The sequence below is a fragment of the Heliangelus exortis genome, chromosome 1 (assembly GCF_036169615.1).
Source record: "Heliangelus exortis chromosome 1, bHelExo1.hap1, whole genome shotgun sequence".
NCBI lineage: Eukaryota > Metazoa > Chordata > Aves > Apodiformes > Trochilidae > Heliangelus > Heliangelus exortis.
In genome coordinates, this window is record NC_092422.1 from 71007036 (window position 1) to 71026911 (window position 19876).

General features: G+C 38.1%; 1 protein-coding gene across 1 annotated transcript in view; it reads right to left on the bottom strand.

Moving 5' to 3' along the window:
• The window catches only part of ANOS1 (anosmin 1), a 126405-nt gene that overhangs the window by 89455 nt on the left and 17074 nt on the right, over positions 1-19876 (bottom strand). The window contains exon 2 of the mRNA XM_071747787.1: positions 11450-11497. Coding sequence (XP_071603888.1) covers positions 11450-11497 — 48 coding nt within the window. The remainder of the gene's footprint in view (positions 1-11449; positions 11498-19876) is intronic.

The following is a 19876-nucleotide window of genomic DNA, read 5'->3' on the forward strand; positions in this document are numbered from 1 at the left end:
CTAGGCAAGATGGCCCAGCACCCTGTCCAGCTGAATCATAAAAGTGGCCAAATTTGGGGAATTGACCACTCCTACATCCTATCTAGATCTTTCTACAGGGTGGCTCTCCCTTCCAAAGTGTCTGTTTCCCCACCCAGTTTGGTATCATTGGCAAACTTCTTCAGATTATACCCAATCACATCAAATCAATTATGAAGATACTAAACAGCATTGGGCCCCATATTGATCTCTGGGGGAACCTCACTCATACCAGTTTGCCAGTTGTAAAATAAGCTATTTACCAACATCCTTGGGGTACAGCCTGTCAACCAGTTCCCCACCCACCACCTAGACCCCTTGTCCAGACTGTTAACACAGCAGTTACTCTTGGAGGAACCTGTAGGGAACCATATCAAGAGCCTTGGAGAAATCCAGGTGGACAATGTCCACTGCTCACCCCACATCAAATGGGCAGGCTACACCCTCATAGAAGATGATGTCTGCTTTCAATTCAAATACCAAATGTGGAATTTACAAAGCTGAGACAGTAGAATACAAAGAAGTGGTAGAACGGTCAAAACAGGCCTGACATCTTTACAGGCCTGTCTTCTCACTGACAGATTTTCCAAAGCACACTGTGGTTCTTGTTAAGCAAGTGTCACAACTTTTTTTTATTGTCTTCTTCCAAGGTGTTAAACAGCTCTGTACTGTTTGATAACCTGTCATCACCCAACAAATGTTAGTAATGAAGAAAAAAATGCACTAGCTCTTCATGACAGCATTATAAAACATACTCAAGAGCATTTCCCTAAATTCACTCTTTGGTAAAACTAAATAAAAAGTACAACCTTAGTGAGGTATTTCAGCCTTTCCCTAGAAAAAAACAAACAAACAAACAAACACCAAACTGCAATGTACTTAAATTGTCACTCTGAACTAACATATGAATCAAGTGAGTGTGCAATATGAAAACATATGAATCAAGTGTGCAAACACAAACCACACTTTCCACACATGCATCTGTTTGAACTGTATTAATCTACTAAGAAAATTCTTACAATTCAGGAGTAAAGCCCTTCAAATTACTATAACATAAGCTCTTCTTTCTTTTTTATTGATTTGAATTTCATTTTTTAATAAAGTTAAGTTAGTGAAGTAAAACCATAGCTCATGTTCTTAAAAGGGGAAGATTTTGTAAGCAGATGGAAGAGGTGCAACAAGCCTTCACTAGAAGGATCCTGCTGGCAAGGCATTTGGCAAAGATGTGGGTATGTGATCTGCCTACACTACTATACATGCCTGTTCACTGTTCCTTCACCACCACGTTGTCTGCCTACTGTTTCTTTTATAGAATACCACCACTATCTGTAACATTTTTATATGATCTGCCAAAAATAGAAGTTTAAATGGCCATCAAGCACATTGTGCACTTCCCAAACACTTCTAAATCAGTATTACATCTAACAACCTTTCTACCACTGAAGCAGTAAAAAGGGGTAGGAAGGGCTGAATTTATAGTAAATTTGATCTTCCTGTATTAGTGATTAAAAACGTTCATGCATATGAACAGTATTTGCAAATCTATTTTGCTGTTGATGTTTTCTGGAAAAAAAAAATTAAAGGGCATCTCTAAAGAACTGCATATAGATGCAACCACTTCCATACAATAACTACTTTCAAGTCTATTAAAAGATTAATTTGCATAATTTTGGACCCAGAAATAATGAGGCCTTTCCCTGAAGATGAAGATGACCTACTTATTTGCCATTTAAGGATTTAAATTCTTATTTCTGCAATACTTTCAAGCCCTTATTAAGTGTATGAAACATGAAAAAAAAGATTATTTCCCCTACAGCCAGATATTACTTTGAATGAAGTACATATTGTGATTTTGTGCACCACTATTCCTTCGATAAAATGTTTTTTTCCGCTCAATAAACCTACATTATTTTAGTTCTCCTGGTTTCGGTTTATTTAATGATGGGAGTAGAAATTAAAGGGATAAAACAAGGCAAGAAATCTACCAATGAAATCTCTTCCTTTTTTAAAGTAGTAATTTGTTATTCAAATGTATTACATAAGTATAGATTAATTCTAAAATATTCAGTTATGAAACAGAAAGATTTAATAAATCTTTTGGAAAAAATGGGTCATTGTTAATGAGTGGTGGTTATTTTCTGTATCATGAGACCCTACCAAAACAGGTAGGTCACAATTGTCATAGACTTTGTGTATGATGACACGAAGCAAAAGACAACTTTGGCTGAGGAAACTGTGCAGCAGGAACAGCTGAATTATAAAGAAAGATGATACTTCTATCACATCAATGCCTTCAATGACAAATAATGGCAGGAAAATAAAACCCTAAATAATCTATGGGCAGAAAACATCTCCAGTAGAAAGATGTAGGAGTTTTTCTGTGAGACATCAGCACTTATAAAACATTGACATCTATTTCCTTTATCCAAAGTCAGAGGTTGCAAACTCTTACATTTGTTGGAATCCACATGTTTTATATGTTAAACTAAGCACAACAATAGATATTCTGGGATAAATATCATAACTCAGTGTCCTGGTTCACACTCCAAAGAAAAAATCCTTTTTCCAGAATTAATTATGACAATCCTTTCATACCTGAAGGCATAAGCTAAAAATACCTTCTTGAAAAAGGAAATCTCTTTTATGCTACATACACCAACATCAAAATAGTACAATGCTAACATTTACACTTTGTCTTCTTTCATTTTAGTTGGTATTCCCGCATTGGTAACTTCTTGGGTTGAACATGAATCCAAAATACCCCTTCACGTTTCCCATACACATTAAATATCTATGCCAACATTCAAGAAATATGATTTTACCCTTTAATTTAAACCCATGCAACTGTTCACTTCTATAAAATAAGGATGCAAATCAATTGCAAATTAGACTGCAGGAAGTAGTCTTTAGACCCACCTGTAGACACATAAGGGACCTCAGTATTGAGAAAGAGGCCTGACTGTATTCCTGGCTGGGGGCTGACTCAGGAGCAGGGAGCCAAGGCTCTTCCCAGCACCTGATAGATGTGGGCTCTGGAGAGCAGGTGGAGAGCTGCTGGTAAAGGAGGGCTGGGAAACAGCAGTGCAGGCAGGAGTGAGCGAAAAAGAAAGGTGCTGCTTGTCTGCCTGAGCTTGATAGAACATGGGAGGGAACAGACCCCTCTGTGTTCCACCCCTCTCTGAAATCCCTCCTTTAGTTCCTCATGGCCAAATGATGACAAGCGGTTACCTTTTTGGCCTGGTAACCTGCAACTACACCACGAAGTGATTTCGGCATAACTTTCTGAGGAGGAGATCTGCATATAATCCATGGCACAAACACAACTCTTTTACACTATGTCTTCTCAGAAACATTATCTGTTGTGAACAGACAGTTGTTCTAATATACAGACAGTGCGTTGTTATTAATCTTTAATGACTTACGGAAGTCATTAAATATTCGTAATGTCTTACGAAACAAAACCTCCAATTTCTGTTTCAGGACAGAGCATGCTTCCATGTTCAGATGGCTTCCCAATTCTTTGTAGACACTCAAAAGTGGAAAAACCATAACTCCCACTTCCAGCTCAATGCTTTCCTTATACTCAATGAGTGTCTGGAGAAAAGGGCACTTACATCCTTGACCACACACCCCAAAGACAGTTGCCTTTCTCTCAGCACAGTATCCTAATCTACATAAACAGCTTTTTATGTTTCTTTCACTATTACAGTAATGGAGAAACTCCAAGGTAGTAACTTGAAAAAGCACAATCTTGCCTTATGGGTAGATACAAAGCTTGTTTAAAGTCACTATTCCTTACTTAAGTGGGTTTCGAACAGTGCCTTGGGTCTAGTCAAGCAAAACTTTTAAATTCAAGGCTCAGATACAGACACAATGTGGTTTTCAGGTTCTGTCCCTCTACAGTGCCTTGAATATTAATATTTTTAATACATTTTATATATTAAAGGACAACGCAAGTACATTTTGTCTTTCTCACTTGACTAGAGCTATATTTGATCTAACGCTGCAGTTGTCTCCCACAAGAGGAAAAAAGAACCATACATTTAAATGGACTATTACAGCCTGGTTTGCACTGAGAATTAATTAGGTTAATGAAATGTAATTTAATAAGATAAAATTAAGATTCTGATCTCAACTGCAAAATTATAAATTTTGAACAGATTCTCTGACTTACATGAGCTATTAAGGTTCCCAAATAGTAATTTATGCAGCTGAGCTTAGGGAACTAATACTGTATTTGGGAAATCAAAACTTCAAATACACTTACATGTTATACATTTCCCTCTGCATATAGAGTGTAAAGTTATTAAAAGATGAGAAAAACAATATGTACAAGGTTTGAGCAAAATGAGTAGTGAGAGACCTGGGAAAACATGTAAGATTTAAAAGGATAAATCTGTTCCTTGCATTCAAGCAAATTTACTCCTAATATTTCTTAGTCTTAGTGGTACTGTCTGTACTGTCTGACCAGTGTTGCTCCAGTAATGATCAGCCTTCTCCTAGATATTACTTAACAAACTGCTTTCTAGATGACAAAAACTTACAGTTGATTAGGCTGCATAGTTCTGTTGCTATTTAAAAGTTCCTAGGGATTATTTTTGTGCTCAAATAAAGGGTTCTGCAGTCTGAATATCTTTGGATTCTGAACAGTGTTCACTGAAGCAGATAAAGCTAGGTTAAATAAGCATTTAGTGCTTCAGCATGCCAGCTTCAATAAATATCTGTTGGGTATGTGTGTGTGTGTATGCCCATGCACACATTTCTCCCTTTAGCTGTGATGTACATCTGTATATAGTGAGAGCATGCAGACTTTAAGGTAAAAAGCCATCATTTGCATTTTTGAGATGTGAGTAGAGACTGCTATACTATAATCCTCAAAGCCAGTGTTGGCACAATTGAGTCATTAATGAAAATTTTGTGCCCTTTCTACATGAAAGAGGAATACTTTATCTTTGGCTGGTTGTGCTCAGCATTGGTTCAGTCTGCTCAGCATTCAGTGGTTTAAATTTCAAGCAGCACAGTGGTCAGGCTTGGTTACCTTCATTAGCAAGTGGACCAGATAAAAGAGGCCAGAAAAGCAAGCTCCAGAAGAACCAGCCTCTTCTATAAACCCACAATGAAGATCAATGAGAAATTCAGCAGAATTCTGCATCAAAGAAAACCTGACACACAGGGACAGACAACCAGTATGATCCTTTCTTCCCTGCCCATTGTAAGGGCTCTAGAAGCAGTGATCATCTTTTTGGAGAAGAAAAATGATCACACAAAATAGCAACAAAAATTCCTCTCATTTGAGGAAAGGCTGAGAGACTTGGGGTTGTTCAGCCTGAAGAAGAGAAGGCTCTGAGGAGACCTTATAGTAGATATTCAATACTTTAAGTGGCTTATAAGACAGAGACAGACTTTTTAGCAGGGCTTTTTGCAATAGGATAAGGGGGAATGGTTTCAAAATGAAAGAAGGTAGATTTAGACTAGATAATAAGGAAGAAATTTTTTACAAGGAGGCAGGTGAAACACTCAACAGGTTGCCCATCCCTAGAAAGGTCAGGCTGTACAAGGATCTGAGCAACCTGATCTAGTTGAAGGTGTCGCTGCTCATAGCAGGGAGGTTGGACTAAATGACCTTTAGAGGTCCATTCCGACCCAAAACTATTCTATGATACTATAAAAAAATAAAATAACATAATTCTAATAATTTGTCCTAGAGAAGGAGTTATCAGCAGGACTATTCAGAGAGAAGGCCAAGCAAAACAAATTCTGTCAAGCCCGAAGATCTCTTCTTCAAGACAAAAACATTTAAATTGAACAAACTTATAAACAGTAAGAGCTGAGAAACCAAAATTAGTGTATGGGGAAGGACCATCCTTTACGTTTCACAGTGTCACCCAAAATTAAGTAATAAGAATTCGGTAATTTTTCTTCTAGCAGCAGGTTATTCCACACCTTCAGGTTCACTTATCTGTGGAGAATCTAGCTGGTAAAACAGTATTAAACTGGGTGTATGAATGATGTGATCCAACATGGTAACTGAAGATTATGAACTTTCTTCATTTCCACTTGTTTCAGTGTCCCATGTTCTAATAGAATTGTTTGGGGGTTTTAAATACCTGAAAGATAAAATTTTATATTTAAAAATATAGTGTAATGCATCTGAGAATTACAATGTACTCTAAACATTGTTTGGATGTGAACTCTGTTTATCTGTCAGTTCTTAAGGTCCATAGAGAACAAAGGGATTCCTGTCAACACAGCCCATTTATACATTAATGCTTTTGTATAAAGATAAACACTGAATCACAAAGCTCTTTCTTCTATTTCACCAAACACAAATATCCAGAAACTTCAGTCAACCTACTTCTTGGCTACAGCTTTAGTCATGTAACCACTATGACTGTCTCAGCCCTCTCTACCTCTTTATAGATGAATATAATTTTAAAAAAAAAATTAAAGTATCATCCATAAGAATGCAAGCAATCAGTATTACATCTGCCTTCTTATCCCTTATAATGCTCAGGATTATTTTATCTATTTACCACATCAATAACCTAACCAATTCTTATGAACTCAGCTCTATTAAATGGTTTTGTCTATCTTTTTTCCAGATGAAAGAAAACCACTCTGTCTAGCAGATCAAGAAAGAAACGTTTATTCATTCTTTCTTTTTAGCCAAAAACCAAAAATGCCCATTATCTCACCCTCTCACGGGTGGTAACTTAAATCACAATAGACTGACAATACCAAGAACCACTATTCCTCTTAAATTTTACAAAGCTATGCCTATCCTGCTGTAGCTTTCTTGTGTACACAACTGTGGCTCAACATACTTTCCAACAGAGATGAGTTTCCAGGCTAAGAAACCTGGAATGTTCCAGCTATTTCAGGCTAATGTTCTCTCAAATGCACACTAATATGTTTGATAAAAGTCTCCCAGCATGTGTGCACAGAATGCTTACCATAAGAATGACAGGACTGTGGGCAGGGCAAATCGCTGACACCATTTCAGACTGAGTTAGATGCTGGAGGCACAAATTAAAACTGTGAGCTTTCATTTCAGTGGGCTTTGACAGATGGAAGAGTGCATCAAATCTCTAATTGTTTAAACCATTAACTCATCTTTCCACCTGCATTATCTTTGGAAAGAGCTCAGCTGGAAGCCTGGAACAATTGCTCACAGACTGAATTCAGGAGTATGTATTAGTCTAAAAAGAAATCAGAGTTGTCTTTTTGTAACAGCATGTTTGTTTGGCAGTACTATTTGTAAACTTATTTATCTTTATTTTCACATTTTCCTCTCAGTTCTGAAACCTCAAAAAAATAGCCTTTCAAGCCATTCTGCAGATTCAATCAATCAGGAACCACTGCCTTGGCTGCTCTGAACAAGAAAGCTGTATTGCAATTCACAGTGCATTATGATGATCCCCATTTATCTCCAGCCCTTGTAAATGCCACTGCACATGCAGTTCTAAATTATGCTTGCTGGTCGTTTGACTTTCAGTTGCTTTCAAAAAGCAAAACTTGTGTAAGGAGCTGTGAAAAAAAAAATAAATATCTCCACTTCACAAACTCACTCAAAATGCCTTTCCCAGTCATTTTGCCCCCCCTTAAGGCTAAAATACATTTTTCACTAAACCAGCATCAATGCAGGGCACTTTGTCATTTCATGTTACTCTCACGAGCATTCAACTCCTACTGTTTTTTTTATAGGGAAGCACCTGTTATGTGCACTTTCAAGTACTTGAGAAGAATAGCCTTGAAACCATGGAGCTCACACTGTAAAAGTAAACCAGCAAAAAGGAGCAGGAAAAGCATACACTATGTATTGATATACAGTTTAGCAAGACTGTTAATAAGACGACAGAAGGCAGTGGGATTTTATGGGCTCAACAGGAGCTTTGTGAATGACAATAGGCAGAAGTCATTTTGGGCTTAGAAACCATAAGTAGAAAAGAAGAAAACATAGGGGCACATGATTCAGTGGAGCATCTGCCATATACAGAGAAGCTCAGAGAGCTGGGACTGTTCAGCCTGGAGAGAAAAAGGTTTTTACCTTTGTTTACAAATGCCTCATGGGAAGAAATGAAGAAAAGGTAGTCAGCCTTTTTTCAGTCATGTCCTTGGACCAGACAAGAGGCAATGGGCACAAATTAAAAAACAGGAAATAAAAAAACATTCTCACTGTGCAGGTGCTCATACACTGGATCAAGTTGCCCAGAGAGGTTTTGGTCTTCTGTGGAGGTACTCAGGTGCAACTGGACATGGTTCTTGACAGCCTGCTCTAGCTGAACCCCCTTGAGTAGGGGGAGGTTGCACTTGAAAGTCTCAGGAGGTTCTTCCTACCTAGACAATTCACTGATTCTTTAGTAGATTTGTAAGAAACATACAGAATAGTGACACTAGAGGAAAGAAGAAGGCAGAATACAGCAAGGATTTTCAGAGGATAAATTGAGGAGAGGCAAAGTTTTAAACAGGAATCATGTAAAAATTTTGAAGTTATCCAATAGCAAAGGTGAAATCAGCAGGGAAATTACAAAAATAACATAGAACAGTTTAGTGTCATTGTACAAAAAGAGAAAAGCTCCTTGGCAACACTGTTACCTTTGAAGTACTTAAGCGTTTCTTGTAGATTATTTTATTGGGCCAGACTGATAGTTTCACACATCACGTAGTACTTTAATCAACACATAGTTATTAATGGGAAGTTGATAAACAAGTTTGATGGTTACTGTAATGCTTTATTTCAAGTTGATAACATGAAGGTGAAGGTACTGTTCAAAGCACACCAGGGGACTGAAACAGCTCCCCTACCTGTATATAGTCAGTGAGATAATATGCATATGAAAAAATACAGTTGTGAAATAAGTGGATGCTTTCTGCTTTTCTCCTGAACCTATTAGATAAATTGTATTTAATGTCAAGAAGCAATATAATGAAATTTCCAGATAACCATATGTATACATAGGAAAAAAATAAGAATACTATTTTCTACCCTTATAAACATTGGGAATTGCAAGTAAAGATGATAAGATCAGGTCCAGAAAACACAAATACAATAAATACCACATCTGTCAAAATTCTGTCAACACTGAACACACATATCTCTACTCAGAATTTCTCATTAATATCAATGAAAATTAAGAGAAAGATTGCAGAAAGAGCTAGAATCCATACCGATTTTGTTATGTGACTTTCATTTATAAAACCTATTTTAGAGAAGAAAAAAGAAAAATGCTCTGCGACCTATCACTGTAACAAATGATAAACAAATATCCAACAAAAAGTATCACAAACGTTTCTCAGCAGCATCATGAAAAATTCTGGTTTATATTCAATTAAAGATATTTTAAACACTGCTCTGTCTGTCCTACCTTTCCCTCCCTAGTGGCTATAGCTATACTAAAAAATAAAAAAAAAGAAGGTTTTTTTTTCTATATGTTGTCATTTAGAGGGAACTTTTCTGGTATTTATGAGGGCTAAAATGCACATCAAAATCAACCAGCTATCTGTCTTGGAAACATGTTGGATTCTTTACACTGAAATAACAGATTAGATCATTATATGCTAGATGAGATCAATCTATTACATACACTCTTTCTTCATGCATATAACCTTTACCTCATATGCTTTAAAATAATTGCCTACATAACTCAGAGCACTCAATATCATAGAAAATATGACTATTTGAAGGGGGAAAGGAGAAGTAAGCCCAAAGACATGAAGCATCAATCCTGATGAAGCTGGAAATGTTAGTGGGAACATTTACACTGTTCTGCTCTTGGAAGCACACAGGGTTAAGAGGCATATCTGAAATGTGTGTACATCAAGGCATGCAGCATGAGAAACAAACACAATGAACTGGAAGCACTGGTTAATTTCCAAAGTTATGTATAATTGGTATTAATGAAATTTGGTGGAATGAGACCCAGGACTGCAGTGCTGGGATGGAGATCTACTTGTTGCTCAGGACTGTTGCAGTGTGTGTAAGGGAGGAATTTGATTGTACAGCCCTTACAGTGATGGTGTGGTTGAGAGCTTCTGGGTGAGGATCAATGGGATGGAAAACAACATGTAGATGTAGTGGGTGTCTACCACTAAACAACCAGCTAGAAATTAATCAGTGATTAATTATTCTATAGGCAATTAGGAGAAATCTCTGGACCAGCAGGCCTTGTACTTATGGAAAATTTCAACTTTCAGCTGGAAATATCATACAGCTGTGATGAGAAGATTTGGGAAAGTCTTGAAGTCTGTGGAAGATAACTTCTTGTCCCAAGTACTCAGTGAGTCAAACAGAAAAATGCCTTCCTAGACCTGCTATTTGTGAATACATATGGATTCATGGGAGATGTGATAGTAGATGGCTTTGCTGGCCTCAGAGATCATGAAATAGTGAAGTATAAAAGTTTCATTGTAATGAAAAAAACAGGACAGCACTCCCTTCTTATACTGACATTTTTATACTGTGGTTTCAATATTGACAAGAACTATCAGGTTTGGTTTATTTTCCTGCAGTAGAACAGTCAACACTAAATTAGTCAATTTAAAACCCCATTCATTTCAATCAAAATGAGATCGAGAAACAAGTAATCTCACTCTTTAAATGTAAAGAAAAAATTACCCTGTGATAAAAACAAGGGTTAGCAACAGTATTTACGTAGGTTACATTATTAAAACAATACAGAATGTTACTAGGACTTAATCCTACTTTCAAAATGACATTCATTGAAAGAAAAAGAATAAATATTTCAGTTAAAAGGCCAATGTTATTGTGGAAATACCTTTTTAAGAAAATTAGAAAAAAAAACCAAATTTGCCTTTTTCAGGTAAATTTCCATGATGCTTACGAATAGTCAGCACTAGAGTATGCAGTTCCACTCTGACCCAGAAAAACTCCCAAATCTTTGTTGTCTCTATCCAGGCACAATAGAAAGACACTTGAACAGGAGAATCAGATGACAATGAGCTCACCTACCCTCTAGGCTTTCAGGACTAAAGTGGTAGATAGGACAGGGTACCAGCAGAGCCACTGCAATTTGTATTTATTTGTATTAAATACCCAAACTGAGTGAAATGTCAAATCTTGGCAAACCTCAGTGCTATTAGAAATTTTAAAGTGATTGATATTTTTTACTCCCTGATGACCAAAAATACTGAAAAAACACAAACGATACACCAGATTTTAGCCAGTGTAAAGTTTGCTGAAGACTAGGAAATTATATCGGTTTAGCTAATGTATCCTCAAACATCCTTCCTTTGCCCTGAAAGAGTAAATCACTTGGTTTTTATTTGGATATTTTATTATAGGTTGAGCTTTCCAAATAAAATATAAACAGATGCTTCTAAAAACAGGCTAAGAGGTAAGGCCCAGAAAGTACAGACAAGATATTGAAAGTAACAAGGCAAATTAAATGAGAGGGGTTAAAAAAGGACATACCTTTGAACACTGTTTATGATTCTGGCACCAAGACAGTGACCCATTGTTCTGAAAGACAAAGAAAAAAAACATGAACACTAACTTTTCTGTAAGACTAGACACGATCACCCAAACAGGTTTGAACAGAATTCACCTTTCAGTTCTGCTTAGAGAATGATGTTGTGTTGCAAAATTATTACCAATCCTGATTTCAACCCACAAGTGTTGAGTAAAAGGGTCAACACATATAAACTGACAAGAGAAAGGTTAGGAAAGCATTTCAACAAATAAGGGTGGCAGAAGACTGAATAAAGTCACCTTTTAGTCCATTTTTATAAACACTTACTATCTAGTCTTGCTAGAAAGCAAACAAAATCAAAAAAAAAACAAAAACAAAAGGACTGGTAGTGGATTAAGGGTTGGACTTGATGATCTCAGAGGTGGGAAACCACCTGGTTGATCCTGTGATTCTGTGAAAAGGAACACTTGCATTTCAGAAATTGATAAGGATTGGTAGTGTGGAAAGTCCATAAGTCACATTTCAATATTGCACAATTATTAAAAAAAATTATCAAGAAAAGATAATGAACAATCTTGAAGTAAATTGAAAACTCAACTAAATGCAACGTGAGTTTGCCAAAAGTCAACGATGCCGGTTTTATTTTACATTCTTGGATAATAAAGTGCATTTCCCATATGGGAACAGAGCAATGTTCTGTAGCTCTCATTTGTCTTCACTGCAGTAAAACAACCAATGCAGTATGCAAAATAATTTAAGATGAAGGAAAAGAGAACAGGAGGGGAACAGAAACATAAATACAAAACTGGCACAGGGATAAACAGTAATCTGCTGTTCAACTAGAGGAGCTTCTGAAGGGCCAAATTTGGAAGCAATATTTTCCAGTAAAAGGAACCAGAAGTGTATGTTTGTTGGGTTAGCAAACAAACAAGACAAAATATTGATTCACTTTATATAGTGAAAGATCAAAGCAGTATGATGAAGATCGGAAAAACTCTGTGGAGTGAACATGAGAAATAGGGTAAAAAAAATGCAACACAGAGTGCACATTCATGCACTTAGGAACGTAAACAGGTTTTTTTCTTCCATAATTTATGAGATCATACAAAAGAAGTTTCTGGTAAATTTGTTGCTTGAAATCTGAGTGCTGTGGTCTATGAGGGAGTAATAGGACATTTTTTCAAAGAATTATGAGAGGTATTTTCACAGCAATGAATTAGTGTGATTGTACTATGCCTTCACTGACCAAAGATCTGTAAATCAGGTAGGTCAGAATCCACAGGACCAGTGGGACTAAGCTTTCTTCCTTTTCTTGGCTTTTGTTTTGCTTTAATAAGGAGAAGTGCAAATAACAGGATAATATATAAACATAACATTTTCTGTATAAAATCACTCAGATAAAGTCAAAATTATTATCTGGATATACAGCAGCTACAATTCAGAACCAAAAATAAATAAGTTAGCATGCATTGGAAGCAAGCCAACTAGAACAGCCCTCTAACCAGCAGTACTCTGTTCTCATCATAGAATCATAGAATCATAGAATCCTAGGGGTTGGAAGGGACCTCAAAAGATCATCTAGTCCAACCCCCCCTGCCAGAGCAGGGCCCCCTAGAGTACATCGCCTAGGAACGTGTCCAGGCGGGTTTTGAATGGAAGGAAGATACAACAATGGTGGTGACACACTGGAACAGGTTGCCTAGAGAAGTGGTGGATGCCCCATCAGTGGAAGTGACCAAAGTCAGGATGGACAAAGTCAGGTTGGACAAAACCTGATGCTGTGAAATGATCCCAGAGTTGAACTAGTTGAAAAGGTCCCTTCTAACCCAAACCATTCCCTGATTCTCTGACTAAGAATGTTCAAGTCACACAAACAGAATGATTGGGGTTGAAAAGGATCGTTGGAGGCCATCTGGTCCAATCCCCCCCTGCTCAAGAAGAGCCACCTACAACTAATTTCCCACAATAATGTCCAGAAAGTTTTCAAGTATCTCCAAGGTGGGAGACTCCACAGCCTACCTGGACAACCTGTGTCAGTACTTAGTCACCCTCACAGTAAAGAAATTGTTTTGTGATGGTCAAGAGGGAGTCTTCTGTGTTTCAGCTTGTACCCATTGTCTCTGGTTCTGTTACTGGGCACCACTGAAAAGAGACTGGCTCCATCTTTGAACCCTCCCTTCAGCTATTCATTTACATTAATAGGGTCCCCCCTCAACCATCTATTTTGTAGGCTGAATGGTCTCTGCTCTTTCAGACTTTTTTCATAGGAGAGATGTTCCAGTTCCTTCACTATCTTCGTGGCCTTTCACTGGACAGTACATCCTTGTCTCTTGTACTGAGGAGCCCCAGAACTGGACACAGTACTCCAGCTGCAACCTCACCAGTGCTGCACAGAGGAGAAAGATTAGCTTCCTCAACCTGCTTGAAATAATTTGCCAAGTGCACATCAGGCTGTCATTACCCTTCTTTGCAGCAAGAGCACATGGCTCAACTCAGTGTCCACCAGGACACCCGGGACCTTTGCAGAAACAAAACTGTTTCCCAGATGGGTAGCCCTCAGCATCATTTATGGGATTGTTCCTTCCCAGGGGCAGGCTTTACCCTTCTTGATGAAATTTATGAGGTTTCTGTCAGCCCATTTCTCCAGCCTTTCAGGTCCCTCTGGATGGCAACATGACCTTCTGGCATATGGGCCTGCCATTTAATCAGTTTTCAACCCACCTCTCTGTCTCTTATGCAGCCTCTACATCAACAGCTTGTCAGTATGGATCTTACAGGAGACAGTGTCAAAGGCCTTACTGTAGAGCCAGGGGGGAAATACCAGTGAAATACCCCAAAGGATTTCCAAACAGAAAGCTGGCTTCTGCAGGGGCCCAATTTCAATGCTGCTGCACAAATGCCTGTAGCATGGGGAATAAAATAAAAAAATAAAATAAAAAAATCTGAGACGTGCATGCCTGCAGGGCTATGACCTGATTTGCATAATGGAGACATGGTGGGATGGCTCCTAAGACTGGCATGTTGGAATAGAAGGTTACAAGCTCTTCAAGAAGGACAGGCAGGAGAGACAAGGAGTTGGTGTCACCCTCTGCATCAGTGATCAGATGGAGTACGTGAAGCTCTGCCTGGGGATGGATAAGGATTGACTGAGATTTTATGGGTGAGGAGTAAAGGGAGGGCAGAGACAGGGGACACTAGAGCGGGGATCTCCTACAGTCTACCCAACTAGGAAGACTGAGTGGTTGAGGCCTGCTACAGACACATAGGAGCAGCCTCATGTTCACAAGCCCTGGTGGAAGACTTCAGCCATGCCAATATCTGTTGGAAGGACAACACAGAAAGACATAAAAAATCCAAGAGATTCCTGCAACGTCTTGTTGATGACTTCCTTCTCCAAGTGGAAGAGAAGCAAACATGGAAAAGTGTTATTCTAGACCTTGTTTTTACCAACAATTAATTACGACAAACGTAATTGTAATATTTTATAAACATTTGTCTTATCTTTTCAGCGAGTTACAAAATCAAATAATGATTGTATTGTAATACCATTTTTATCTGCCATTACTATAGAATTTAGCTAAAAACTGAGATTTGCTAGTGTAAGCATAGCTAACTATGAGCAACATGTCAGGTCCAACCCCTTCAAAAAGGGACATAAATAGAAGAAATAAAACTTCAGAACAGTTGTAAACAACATATAGTAGTGGGAATACTTTAGTATTACCCTCAACGCTGCATGAGGATTTATTATTTCCATTTACAGATCTAGCCAGCAGTAATGTTAAAACAATATTTTATGTGCTACTTTCAATTTATCCCTCCTTTCTTCTTCATATAAAATGTGACAGAGGTAGCTGATTGGAATAACAGATTAGTAGCAGCTCATTGCTTTGCTTCAGTTATTTTGCTGCTTTCCACTGGACTAGAAAAAAAAACCACTCCTGCTTTTGAATTATCTGTTACTTGAGACAATAATGCCATAAATGTCCAGATGTGTGGCTCTCCTACTGCATAATTTCAAGGTCCACAAATGTTTTCATTTTTCTGCTGAAAACTACCACTTGAATGTAAAAGTAAGTTTACTAAAACATAGAAAAGTACCATTTAGCAACACCACTTGCATACAAACTACCATGATGTGAATGACCTTTCGTTGTAAAAGGTGAAAGAGTAAATTCTGCCAGCTTCCTTTGAAGAGCAGAGTATCAGAGGAGAAAGAAATGCTGAATGAATTCTTTCCTCAACTCTGCATCTTAATAAATAGTTAATCCAAGTTGCACAGATGTTCATCTGCGGGTTTTTTTTCTGATTTTAATCTAGTGTACCTGGCTGAAATTGTAACTGCAAACTATCAGAAATCTGAGCTTTATCTGTAGTGTTCAACATGCTTCCAGATTACAACCTCAGTTCCCTCACATCTGTTTTTCTTCAAACCCAGTCCTGATGTGACTTATGCCAATAAGAGTTTTGTCTTTGTCTTTAGCAGTGGCTTAACTCTGCTATGCAGAAATAGCCTCAAGGAAGAGTTAAATACCACTGTTCCTGCCATCTATAAGTCTTCCACCAGCATCCCTTCAAGGGAACCTTAAAGAACCCTAATAGGCACACCGAAAAGTAGCTGTGTTTAATGGGGAAAACTCCAAATATTCTATCTTCCCTGCACTGACACATTATATGAAAGTTGTCAGGCAGACAAGACTCCAAAATCACATAGCAAATGGAGACAAGAGGACCTCAGGCCACTGCCTGAGCCCCACACACATTCAGTCTACCACAAAGGAAACTAGACAAACAGGATCAGACCATCAAAGACCAGGATTGTTTGATACATATAAGGGAAGAGTTTACAAAAGCAAAGGCAAGAGGACATCAGAGGGGAAAAAAGAAAAAAAATTAGAAAAATATTACAAGATTTATGAATCAAATTTTTCATGACAATACAATCCACAAGTATTTTCAATGAAACTGCTAAATTGGCATCTCTAATCAGTCTTACTAGGCTTCATTTAAGCAATTAAATGCACACACTTGGAAAACCACAAATGTCCTTGGGCCTAAAGTGTTAAGATAGAAACATATGTATTCTGTGCCCTCTTATACCCTCAAATAAAAAAAAAATTAAAAAAAAACAGGCTTGCAGCATCTCTTGTAAGAAAAAATGTATTTAAAGAGGCAATGAAGAATCAATCTTCACCTATCTATAATGTGCCCCAGGGGGCACAAGCAAGTAAAAGCTACTTTCATTGTAGCAATGGCAAAAAAAAAAAAAAATAAAATTAAATTAAAAAAAATTACTTCGTTTGCATCTGTCCATAATTATGTTAGGAGATACAAATCTTCTTTTGCAATGCCAGAGATCAGCCATGAAAGATGAAGGAGGCATTTAATTTGCTATAACAGTACCTGCATTCCTATTATTGGTTTTGGAAACCTTTTCTCCCCTGCCCAATCTTAAATTTGCTTCTGTGTGAAACCCCTGTCTCACAGAAGAGGCCTATTCCTGATGACCTCACTAACTCATTTAAAATTACAAGAACAGCATATAAAAAAGCTCTTCAAATAACAATACCCACTGAACTAGAACAGAGTGTTTGAGTAGACAAATCAATAGCTGTTGCAATGATGAATTTAAAGAGACAGGTCCTCAACATTTTTCTTTACCTTTCAAAAATCTCAACAGCATTAAATTATATGTAATGACAAAATATAATTCATACTGTATCTGACGTATATTTCCTGACTGCATGTTCACCAAGGCATGAATTACTATAGGGACTTAACTATGGCAGTGCTATGTGTCCCCAGACCCAACTCTAAAGGTGCTGGCCAACATTTCAGGGCTGATCAAAAGGTAAAGGATGTTATTGCCTAAATTCCTCTTACATACTGACAGGCTGAGAACATTGACCACCTCTCTATGAAGCCTGTTCCACTGTTTGACTACACTCTTTAGGTAAAGAGCCTCCCCTGGTTTAGTTTTGAATCGTTCCCTCACATTCTATCACTGGGTACCAGCGAGAAGAGCTCAGCATCTCATTCTCCATCCTCAGGAAGCTGTAGAGAGCCATAAGGTCACCCCTCAGCCTCCTCTTCTCTATGTAAGGCAAGCCTCTAAACTGCCAGGGCACATGGCTGGCTCACACTGACCTTGCTCAGACATTGGAATGGGCTGCTCAGGGAAGTGGTGGATTCTCCATCCCTGGAGATATTTAAAAAGAGACTGGATGTGGCACTCAGTGCCATGGGCTGGTAACTGCAGCAGTAGGAGATCAAGGGTTGGACTTGATGATCTCAGAGGTCCCTTCCAACCCAGCCAATTCTATGATTCTATGAACTACCACCCCCAAGTTCCTTTCTGTAGGGCTGCTCTCTGTCCATTTCTTCCCTAAGTTAGACTTGTGTCCAGTGCTACTTCACCCCAGGTGCAGAAAAGGGTATTTGGACTTGTTAAATTTCATGCCAATGATGACTGCCCAATGTTCAACTCGACCTGAAGCCCTCTGCAAGACCTCCCATCCCTCAAGAGAGTCAACAGCACCTCTCAGTTTGGTACCATCTGCAAACTTGCTAATAGCGTGTTCAACTCCTGCCTCCAGATTGTTGATAAATACGTTGAAGAGAAACAGCTCTGGAATTGAAACTTGAGGATCACCACTGGTGACCGACTCTCAGCCAAATGTAGCTCCATTCGGCTCTGCCCCTCAGACAGCCCTTCACCCAGAGCATCTCACCAACCACACCTTCATCTCACAGTTGCCCCTGGCTGACCCTGACTCATCATTTCTTGGGTTTGGGGTTGTTGCTGACCCTGTTACCAGCACCCTGATCTGCCCACCCTGTGGGGCTTCCCCCCTTGGAGAGGCCACAGCCTGCAATGGGGTCACCCCTGGCTCTCAGGTCCCTATGCCCTGGGAACAGCCAGCCCTCCCTGAGCTTGACAGCAGGAGACTGTGCTTTGGGGTCTATATGAACATCTTCAGTTTTACTGATCTGTAAGAAATGTACTTAGACTTTTCTCTAGCAAAGGAAAGCACAAAGCAAAATTTGAACGACAAAAACAAATAAACATTGTGCAAACCAGCAAAACATACAAAATCTACTGAAACAAACAGGGAAAAAAAAAAAAAATCACTGTTCAAGGCTCTAACCTGAGAAAAACTAAGATAACAAACAGCACCCAGCTGTTATTATCCACATTGTTTAATACATTACCATCAGACATTTGTATAACTTTCTGATGAGTTACTTATAGAAAAAGTCACGAAGAAACAAAGCACTAAACTTAACTATGTACATATATTTCCACTGATATCTTACAAGTACATACAACTCTTTAAAAAAAAAAAATAACTGACCAACAGTATTCTGAAAAGAAAACCAAAGGAGATAATGCATTTTGGAACATACACCTAGTGTTCTTCTGTTACTGTAAATAGCTACTGTGCCACCTCACAGCTAAATCAAATTCATATCCTCTTTAGAAGAAGGCATTACTATAACACAGAGGGTTAAACTGCAGAAAAGTAAATGTTGGTTACTGGTTAACCCAAAGTAATTAAATTAAAGAGGTGACTGAATATAAGAAATATAAAACTGATCAGCCTAAAAATTCATTCTGGTGACATAACTGCAGTTTGTAAATATAAACCAAAATTAAATTATCATGGGTAACAGCTTGACTAACACTGCAGTCTAATTTTAAACATCTGGATTTAACAACAAAAAATGTGTATCGTGGTTTTTAGAAAGTCTTAGTCAGTTTTCTTTTGGATTTAATCTAATGCTGCCATCACCTGTAATGTGCTCCTATCACAATGTGGGTACCCTGTAGATGAATGGGTAGAAATAGAATTGTATTGACCTAAACCTTGCACTGGTATTTCCTAGACAGTTCCTGCAAAGTCATCTTCATAGTTTTTATTACAAATCGTTTTTATTAAAGTCTACACTGAAATATATACAACCACAACTTTACCTGCACCAAAATGAAAACACAGAAAGAGCATTAAGATCGGAGTAAGTACAAAAGAAATTAAGCAAAATCAGCAACCATCAGCTAAGATGTGAGACACATGAGTATCAGTTTTCTGGCTCTTGTCATTAGTAGGTTCCTAGAAAGACAATCATCAGCATCCAAAAGTCATTACCGATCCAAACAGCAGGAGATCAGTAGTTTTGGAAATAAAGCTATGTATTGCTTGGATTAAATTTGCATCTCAGTATGGAACACCTTTTCTCTCTTTACAACAGCGTCTTCCCAAATGGGTAGAAAAACTGCTAAATAAGCACAAGCTGTAAAAACAAACGAGCCACAGGAATCCTTGTGTCTCCACCACACTTGTGAGTTATGACTGCCTTCTTGTGGTTTCACAGACTTCATTCTAACCACTTCTAAGACTGATCTCAACTGAGGTCTTACTCTACTTAGC